Source organism: Schistocerca piceifrons, chromosome 1, assembly GCF_021461385.2.
Source record: "Schistocerca piceifrons isolate TAMUIC-IGC-003096 chromosome 1, iqSchPice1.1, whole genome shotgun sequence".
In the NCBI taxonomy this organism is placed as follows: Eukaryota; Metazoa; Arthropoda; class Insecta; order Orthoptera; family Acrididae; genus Schistocerca; species Schistocerca piceifrons.
In genome coordinates, this window is record NC_060138.1 from 155,476,157 (window position 1) to 155,486,756 (window position 10,600).

The 10,600-nt window shown below is 38.6% G+C and overlaps 1 protein-coding gene across 4 annotated transcripts in view; it reads right to left on the reverse strand.

Moving 5' to 3' along the window:
- Positions 1 to 9,747, reverse strand: part of LOC124795240 (cytoplasmic phosphatidylinositol transfer protein 1) — an 84,915-nt gene extending 75,168 nt beyond the window's left edge. For all 4 annotated transcript variants that reach the window (XR_007016665.1, XM_047259186.1, XM_047259194.1 and 1 more), the window contains exons 1-2: positions 9,565 to 9,747; positions 8,851 to 8,999 (exon numbers count right to left, since the gene is read on the reverse strand). Coding sequence is in view for 3 of the 4 variants with exons in the window: in XM_047259186.1 (XP_047115142.1) it covers positions 8,851 to 8,999; positions 9,565 to 9,615 (200 nt within the window). In the remaining variant the exon portion in view is untranslated. The remainder of the gene's footprint in view (positions 1 to 8,850; positions 9,000 to 9,564) is intronic.
- Between the last annotated feature and the right edge of the window lie 853 nt (positions 9,748 to 10,600).

The window sequence follows — 10,600 nt, forward strand, 5'->3', positions numbered from 1 at the left end:
GCGAAATGAAAATGAGGGCACAGTGAAAGAAGATGACTATACTTCTCTCAGTTTCAAAAAGCTCTGGATGAACAGAAGGGACAATTTCAGAGTACTGATGCAATGCTGACAGAGCTCTATATACAGGGCTCAGGCTAAACAGTGGAGCAGGAACAATACAAGCTCATGAATGAAAACTGTGTACCTGGGGAAGTTCTACCAGATTCTGGAAACAAAATAATTTTACACACTCAAAGAACGCAAGAGTGGATGGATGTGAAAATTACCACACACTCAGTCTAATGTAATTTGCATCAAAAATACAGAAGATAACTTCCTCAAAGAATGGAAAGGAAACTTTGAAGTACATTTGGAGTTGACCTGCCTCAATAGCAATATATAAAGCAGACAGTTGACAATGCAGAATGCAGCAGTTATGGTTATGTGATAAGGATAATAACGAAATGACAGAAATATAAAACTGCACAAGAACAACTGCAAGATCAGCTAATTTTGACACAGCATTCTTGGAAAGTAAGCTGAATCAGTAAAAGAAACTTCACACACACATGCTAGTACAACAAATTATAAAGTACATTTAAAAACAAAGATGATGTGACTTACCATACGAAAGTGCTGGCAGGTCGATAGAAACACAAACAAACACATACATACACACAAAATTCTTGCTTTGGCAACCATTGGTTGCTTCGTCAGGAAAGAGGGAAGGGGAGAGGGAGAGGGAGAGGGAGAGAGAGAGAGAGAGAGAGAGAGAGAGAGAGAGAGACACACACACACACACACACACACACACACACACACACACACTTTTTCCCTCTAAGGTAAGTCTTTCCGCTCCTGGGATTGGAATGACTCCTTACCCTCTCCCTTAAAACCCACATCCTTTCATCTTTCCCTCTCCTTCCCTCTTTCCTGACGAAGCAACCATTGGTTGCGAAAGCAAGAATTTTCTGTGTATGTATGTGTTTGTGTTTCTATCGACCTGCCAGCGCTTTCGTATGGTAAGTCACATCATTTTTGTTTTTAAATATATTTTTCCTGCGTGGAATGTTTCCCTCTATTATATTCATATCAAAATTATAAAGTACTGTATACTGTACCAGTGCTTGGAGTTCTCATCAAGTAGGCATGACAGCATACATCGAATGAATTCATACACATACTGCCAAGATTGTAACAGATCAGTACAGTCCATATGAAGCTGTAAAACAGATGGTCTGAGAATTCTAATGAGAACACCACTGGATTTATGCAGAGTGCCGATATTTGACAGAAGACCAGAAAAAAATTCTGCACCCTCCATGGTTTATCGCACATAGGAACTGTGAGAACATGTACTGAGACATATCAGCATAGAAAGTAATTTTTTCCCCTCACACCAAACACAAATTGAATAGGATAGAAAATTATCAACACCGTTATGAAATATCCTCTATCAAAAGTATTATTCAGTAGCTTCCAGAGCGTATGTTAAGGTGCAGAAGCTAAGACGTCCAAAATGTTTCCCTTAAAAGTGGACTGTTCAACTAATTTTATGAGGCAGTTGTCTGATAATGTGTTCAGAACTACTTCTGAAGGCTTTGTCACAGATGACAAATGTACCCACAGCTTCATCAAGCAAAACTTGGTAAATTAAATTCACCCTTATTATTAACATCATAAGATCAGAAAAATATCTGATTATACGGTGTTCATAATAAGGGTGAAATTAAATTTTCTCTGCCATCAAATTTAGATTTGGTTATCTGTGAATGAGGCTACAATAATTGTGGTTCAGTCTGACAGCAGAAAAAAAAAAATTGTGAATCAAAGTCTGACATCACCACTACTTACTTTCTGCCTGTATGAGCTCAGTCAGTTTTACTTTGAACCTCACTACATTTAATGTTTTTGCTATGAACAATCCACTGCCTGCGTTAGGATAAAGAGAATTAAAGTTCGACTTCCCTAGAAGTCAGGATCATTAGTTTGAGAATAAGTGCAGGTCAGGAGAAAGGAGGGGGGGAGATTGGTTATGTCTTTTCAAAGGAGCCCACATAACAACTGCCTGCTACAAACATATCTGCTTATTACTTTGGGTTTCAATGAACTGCCGGTACCTGGTAGCGTGTGAAGTCATACGTGTCCACAGTACAGAGTTTTTATTCATTACAGAACACTCACTCATACACTTCTAGACATGGTTTCCACTTATCCAAGTTGGCTATGGAGCGTACCACAATTGTAGCAGAATCAAATTACTCTTCACAATCTTCAACAATAGCTGAACATGCTTCCTAGAGCATTGTGTGGATACACAGACACGATATGTGGTATCTGTATGCATTTGTCGTGCCTTAATGATCGCTTTCACAGGGACTTTGTCATCTACACCGCGAGATGACATCCATGTGTATGTTTCACCATTTCACAGAGGTAGAAGGAAAAGTAGCCTGCAGAAGGAAGCTTTGTCAATTAATTGAGTGCATTAGGTTTACATAAAAAGGGAATGCTACTGCCAGGTCTGACTATTCAAAGTCTTAATCCTATGGATTTCAATAGGCTAAAGCCAGAAACAACAATCATCCTTATTTTTCACTGTTGGTATGGCCTGGCAGGAGTCAGTGATCGATGTTTTTAAACAGTAAACCACATGTCCTAAGTCATCAGCTGAAACCATTTCTAAATAATTAGGACTTTGGGGGAGAAGGCTTTGGGTGATGAAAGCTACTGATAATGAAGTTGTGTTTCTTCATTTGTCTCAAATACAATAGTGATTAGGCTCACTCTGCAATTTTCTATGTGTATGTCATACCTGGATGTGCACTGAATGGCTACCATTATTTCTCTTATCGAAACTATTCACAAGAAATGTTGTATGATGTGACACATGTATTGCATAATTTACAGCTCAGCAAAGCTAATGTTTTCTGGGACAAAGCAACTCAAAAATATTACAACAATGAGCTTCTTACTCGAAGCGATACTAAGATATGATTTTTGGCCAACAGCACAAATGTCTATAAATCTATCAATCACTGATGATACTGACAAACATACAGAGCTTTTTTCCTGCCAAGAAAAAGGCTGTATTAACTGCTCCAGCTTTGCCTGCTACTATATGCATGACTGAACAATCCTTCAGACTATAGGAAGAGTAAAACTGCAGTTGTATTCTACAACGAGTAAAAACTTGGTATGTGAGTTGTACATGTAAAGTATTCACAGAAGAAAAGTGATTGAAAACCTTATTTTACTAAGTTAGTCAATACAAATTCGGGTACCAGACTCTGTGATTGTTACTCACATTCAAACAACACCAGAAGTAATATTACATTTTTGGTAGTTTCATATCACATATGGTACTTCACCTTTTTTTAAATTTTTTTTATTGGCTTTGCGTCATGCCCATTCAGCCACCTCAATAGTAATATCAATTTACATGATATAAAAGTAAGAACAACGCAGTGCCCAGTCCCCAAGTAGAGAAAATTTCCAACCCAGCAGGGAAGCGAAACCACGCCCATTCGCTTAGCAACCCGTCACTCTACAAAGGTGAAAAATTTCTTCATGGTTAGTCATTTTTTCATCAGCTCATTAGGAGAACATTTATTTCAAACTGTAATTTGATATGATTGAAACTGCATTTTTGTGAATGTGACTGGACATACTTTTTGTTAGCAGAGCTTTTGATAACAACTTATAAGCAGTTTTAAAATTTGTTCTCTGCATCTTCACTTTCAAGGAAGATTAGTAAAAGGTTCTTTATGAATGGTTATTTTTGTTTATAAAACAGTATTCCTATTTCTAATTTTTCCTACTTCACGATTTTCACAAACTAGATCAGTTTACCACTATTCGTGTATGAATAAAAATATAGTTTCTAAATACTTTATGCTTTATTTCCCTACGTGTTTTCAACATAAAAGTTTTCAATCGGTTTTCAACTTAAAAGGATACACTTTTAGCAATTTACTACAAACATGTGTCATACCCATAACCATTTTATAATACGAAAGAAAAGGTAACCAAACTCTGCAGCTAAGGTTACTAACACATGTGCTGGCAGTGGCATTCGACGTGGAGGTAAGCTGGTTTGAATCCTAGTGGTGGAAAAAAAAAATTCACTTTCAGCATTTGGCTCGCAAGGGGAGGAGCGTTGGTGGCATAAAGTTCCTCATCACCAGACTTTCCGCCAATGTGCTTGTCTGAGTACCGAACCTCTCCTCAGTGTCTCACAAAATGAGGGCACATGAAACTGCTGATGAGGATCTATACATGAGATGGGAACATTAAGCTTGGTGGCCCCCTTGGTGCTGTTCACGAGTGGTAGGCTACATGCTGGCACTGGGTTTCACCTTCTCCTTTCTCTCACCACACACATGTACTATTAGTGGAGCATGCTGTAAAAAAAGGTTACTTTGAAGGTAAGCTTGAAATCATGCTTAATGTTCAATTATCAAGATAATCTACCCAGAAAAAATACCAAGTAGATAATCATCGTTTCTTGGGGATACAATAATAAATGGCAACTTTAGAACTTTGCTCCCAACTCCCTCACTTCACCCGGAAAATTTTCTGTGGATGCCTGTGTGTGAGGGCAACTGCTTTCATGGAATGAACAGTATAAAAATAATAGTCTTCTACATCTCCTTCAACTTCTTGATTGTTAATGCATTTACCTGGTTCAACCATCAGTTTCTTTCAATTGTGCCTTAGGCCAGATGAATTTTCCTCGCCATATCTTTATTTCCTTAAACTCTCTCTCCATGAAGCATTTGCCACTCTGCCCTTTAGGAGGAACTTTGTCCATGTTTTTGTAGGCTTGAGCCAACACAAAAAAGTGCTTCTTCTTTTCAATCTACAGAAATGGGCAATAAAAGTGACCCAGACAAGGGGATATGAAAGTATGCATACAACACACCCTGTGACGAACACACGACATGATCTACACCAGTTCAAAGTGCACTGAGGACGCTCTCTCTCTCTCTCTCTCTCTCTCTCTCTCTCTCTCTCTCTCTCTCTCTCTCTCTGTGTGTGTGTGTGTGTGTGTGTGTGTGTGTGTGTGTGTGTGTGTGTGTGTGTGTGTGTGTGTGTGTTGAGGAAAGTTTGTGGACAGTTACGTGACAACAAAGTCATGGAAACAGTGTTGTCAGTTGTTTGCTAAGCAGTTTAATGGTGTCAAAGTGCCAGCAAAGAATGTCATACAATGTTTAGTCTCAAAATGGGGTCAGACAGGATCTGTTTTAAACAAGCAAAAAAGGATTCCAAAACATTCCTGCACACCAGAAATGTTGCTGCAGTTCACCAGAAAATGCTTCAAAGTCCTACCAAACCAACCTGACACCTTCTGCAAGAGACCAGCATATCATGTTGATCATCCAGACGAATACCCCTGGACCTGAACATACATACATACCTACTGAGGGTCTTTTGTTCATGCATTAAAACCAGCAAATGCCACTCAGAGCGTCCACTTTTGTGAGTGGCTGTTCACTGAGATAACAATGAATGGCTTGGACATGGATCTGTTCTGTGTATCTGAGGAAGCCTTGTTTCACCTCAGTGGTTATGTGATCTGATAATCACAGGTTCTGTGCAGGGGAGAATCCACATAACTTCCACGAAACACCTCTCCATGATAAGAAGGTTGGGGTTTGGTACGCAGTGCCTGTACGTCACATTACTGGTCCCATCTTCTTTCATCAGATCCTGTCTTTGGTATGTTACACTGCCAACATTTTGAAACAATTTGTGGCAGTGATAACGGAGGAGGAAAAGACCTACAGTTACTTCCAACAAGATGGTGCAACTGCCCATTACTGCCAGCTGAACCTTGGTGCACATTTACACTGTCTTCGCGCCTGACATAGTTGTTAGCAGCGGTTAGTCTGGTCATGGTTCTAGGTGGCCACCCAGGTCACCTGATCTTTCATTGTGCAGTTACTTTGTGTAGGAGCCCTTAAGTCTAACGTGTATCACAACAACCCTCATAGTCGTCACGATCTGAAGCAGCACATTCTGGACACAACTGCAGCAATTTCAGCAGTCCAGCTTCGATCGGTCTTCAGCAACTCGCTGACCAGGGCCCAAAAATGTTAAGAGGTGACTCGTAGCCACTAGCAACACTTGCTGTCGGCAGGTTATTACAGTATTTCCTTTCTTCTGCTGTGTCTTTTTGTACCTCAGAACTCCATTTTCCACGCCACTTATTTGCCCCACCCTATACAGGGTGTTGCAAAAAGGTACAGCCAAACTTTCAGGAAACATTCCTCACACACAAATAAAGAAAAGATGTTATGTGGACATGTGTCCGGAAACGCTTAATTTCCATGTTAGAGCTCATTTTAGTTTCATCAGTATGTACTGTACTTCCTCGATTCACAGCCAGTTGGCCCAATTGAAGGAATGTAATGTTGACTTCAGTGCTTGTGTTGACATGCGACTCATTGCTCTACAGTACTAGCATCAAGCACATCAGTACGTAGCATGAACAGTTAGCGTTCATTACGAACGTGGTTTTAACAAATGCGGAGTTGGCAGATGCCTATTTGATGTATGGATTAGCACGGGGCAATAGCCGTGGCGCGGTACGTTTGTATCGAGACAGATTTCCAGAACAAAGGTGTCCCGACATGAAGACGTTCGAAGCAATTGATCAGCGTCTTAGGGAACACTGAACATTCCAGCCTATGACTCGCGACTGGGGAAGACCTAGAATGACAAGGACACCTGCAATGGACGAGGCAATTCTTCGTGCAGTTGAAGGATAGCCATAATGTCAGCGTAAGAGAAATTGCTGCTGTACAAGGTAACGTTGACCACGTCACTGAAGAGTGCTACGGGAGAACCAGTTGTTTCCGTACCATGTACAGCGTGTGCAGGCACTACCAGCAGACACCACACACAATGGAAATACTTCGTAAACAGTTGTTGTTCCTCATATCTTTTAATCTTTTTCCATAAATTTTGGTTTCTTATTTTGTGTCTGATTTGAAATCCAAAAGATGATGGACATAAGACTACAATGTCTCACTTACACTGTTCTACTACAATCACGTAACAGCTGTTTTGCCAACAGACAGGGCCGATAGCTTTTATAGCATATAATGCAATAATGTGGTGTTATTTATGTAGGCCTACACACGTTTTGGTAGGTGAAATGTTAAAAGTATATCACTATGTATAATATACAGCTATTAACTTTTGAGTTGAGTCTTCAATGGTGCATTATGTGGTCCAAGAAACTGCCTCCTTTACTTCTAATAGATTTCATTGTTTGAATGATTTACAATGAAGATGCACTTCTTAAAAAATGTCTGTCGTAGTAGCAAAGTTATCAGTGTTTTGTGATATTTTGTCAATAATGTGATACATAGCTTACTTAGAATAAAGGCTACACAACCACTGTAGGCGATAATAACAATTTTTAAAAAATGATCAGGAATCACCTTTTCCAAATTTTGATTACAATGCTTCAAAGTACAGGTTTCATGTAGATGCAGAAGACATTCAACCTAGACCTAGGGCCTACCAGTGTGTCTTCGATTCAGTTCATCATATGTAGCGTTTTAATGCAACATAGGAATTTGACTAATGACTTGAATGGCAATGATCATAAAGTTGATAACGAGTGTACATTTTTTGTATAGTTCTGATGCTCAAGATGATAATGGCACAGCAACAATACACATACAATATTTCAATATATGTGCTGGAGAAGGGAACAGTTAAGTAATTGTATTATCGGTGGATTGCTCTGACAAAATGCATTAGTAAATTTCTTTTGCCGTCATCCTTAATTTAAAAGGTTACAACTCAAACACAACAGTATTTCTTTATAAACAAGTCTAAAAATGTTGGTGACAATACTAAGCACAAAACACTTATCAAGTTTGTGATCAATTATTTTTCCAAATAATAAATCCCAAACAATTACAACAAAATTATCCTCTATGAAAGCCAAGGTGAAATGAAACATAATTATATGTAATAAAAGCTCACATTGGTTTTATAAAATAATAAATGCACATACAAGAATGTATTGCTACATCACAAATAGTGGTTTCAATAATACAGAAATTCACAGCAAGTTGTGAAGGTTCACAGTACTGCAGATGCTCCTGCACCAAAGTAGTATTTACAATACATCTTGGTGATTGCCATCTTCAATCCACCATTTGCCCAAAACCTAACTTCTGACAGTTGAAAGCAAGGGAATCAAGAAGTCAAAAATAAAAACGTGCACTACAAAACTACATGTTGCAAATATTGCCAAAACTTTTTGTATCTTGATTAAATGTGACGTTTTTAAATTATGCGTACTATAAATTTTACATCTGCACATGCCTGTCATATATATCACAAACATTTTTTAATGTTAGAATGTATAATTGTGTTGCGATTTATATTTTATCATATAAGCCACAAACTTCAGTTTTCTACATGTGCGCATACAGACATAGAAAATCATTGGTATAGAATTTAAATGAAGAGTAAAACACTACAGTAAACCCAAAGTTATACAGATAAGGCAAAATAAGTGACACTCTTAACTAGATTTCAGTCATACGAACACAAAAAGAAGAAAAGGAAGAGAAAATGAGGGACTTGTTGGGGAATGGAGGTAAGGACTTGAACAATGTCTTGGAGCAATATATTACCACAGCTTGGATAACACATGCTTCATCTTAAACACACAAATATTTCAGAATATCTCATGCAACATTCCTAAGACCTCGTTCATGCCTTTATTGTTTAAGGCCACAAGGAATCTTACCTTTAATTCAATTGACACTTTACAGCCATTGCATAACAATTTTAATCAAGCAAATTAATTAGCGGCCAATATAATATTGTAAAGCCAACTACCTAGAGAGATGAATCCTTTTCTCCGTGTACTGGCCATTCCCATATTCTGGATCCTCGCAGGCAGTGTTTTCTATCACCTCAACACCTTCTCCAGAATCTGTTTGTTCATGGCTATGTCGAGCAATCATGTACAACTGCCCTATCTGATACTGGAATTGAAAAGAAAAAGAGAAACAACTGAAATGAGTACCAGGCGATTAACATGATAGGGACAGAATACACCAACAGTTCAAAATTATTATTTCTGCAAATAAGTTATTTCAAAGAGAAAGACATAATCCGCAGTAAATGCGCAGCCTATGTTAGAGACTGGAGATGAGTTCTTGGCAATTCCGAGAATAACCAATCAATTGTGCGCCCTGAACCAAATACCAGCTAAGCTAGCTGATTATCTCAAATTTAAACTCTTTACGGTACAGGGATCTTTTTTTCACACGCATCAAAGGGAAACAACTGATAAATGTACCTAATTCCGACATATTAAATATTCTACTCCTAACTCGTAGTTTTATGTCATTGGTAGCTAGAAGCGATAACAATTTTAATAACTTATTGCCAGAGTGTGCAATACAACTACATAACAGCCAACTGTTAGTAATGTGGCTTTATTTATGGTGTTTATATACAGGACGCCTATAGACACCCGCCGTGATAAACTTTGGTTTTCTTTTTCATCTCTTCTCAAATTGTTTAATTAAAAAAAAAATGTTTTACCTCTTCAACTGTCAATGGCATACATATCCTATACTCCTTCGTTAGAACCATTCTACTGTGACTTGCGGGAACGGCACCGGTGCGAAAATATACACTTCCCCTCAACTAATTGCATCCACAGAGATGCCGCATAACAACAAACACAGGAGCTCACTATCACCTGCAATTTAAGTGCACTACCAAAACGCTGGCGCAAAGACGATTTCTCAAAGATACTTCACACCTTCCGCACGGGAAAGATAATGTGCAAAAGCAGTGAAGAGAATCCAGGTTTCTACCCGCAAATAAAGTGAGGCCCTAAAAAGTGGCGTTGATGCTCAAAATGTAGTATCGCCGTGAAGTAGCCTTTCCCAACACAGAAGAAAAACTTATGATGTCATATTTCATTTTTACAATAATTCACTGTCGCAAACGTGACTATACCGAATAAAGGAATAATATATGAACCTAAGTTTTCAGCAAGAAATATTCGTGCTTTATCTACATCTACATTCTCCTTCTCCTTACCGTTTACACCGTCTAATACACTGTCCGTTTTTCAGGAAACATCCAATTTTATTTTGTTTAACTTGTGGCTGGACAGCCTTTCTGATGTCACAGTCGCCACGGTAACCTCCTGTGTTCTGTCTGTCTGTAAACTGTAGAATCTTTCTTCTCTGTGTTGTCGTGTTTTAAGTTTCTGTATCATGTCCTCTGAGCGCGTCTTACAAACCATCCCACCATTTACCCCAACACACACAGCCTGATCAATGCACCTGCCCACAGTTGTTAAGATGCCACGTGGATTCGATCTTGGTGTAGCTCATCTCCCAGTCTCACAAACTAGCATGCTGCACATTAAACTATACTAGGAAACCTGGCCAGAATTGGCAAGAAAACTAACAGTAACACCGTTGTCAGTAAATTATCTGTGTAATTAGTGACAGTTATCCACAACACACATCACTAAACATTTACATCTGCATCTACATCTAAATCAATACTCCGAAAATCACTGTAAAGTGCATGACAAAAGATACTTCCCATTGTTCCATTT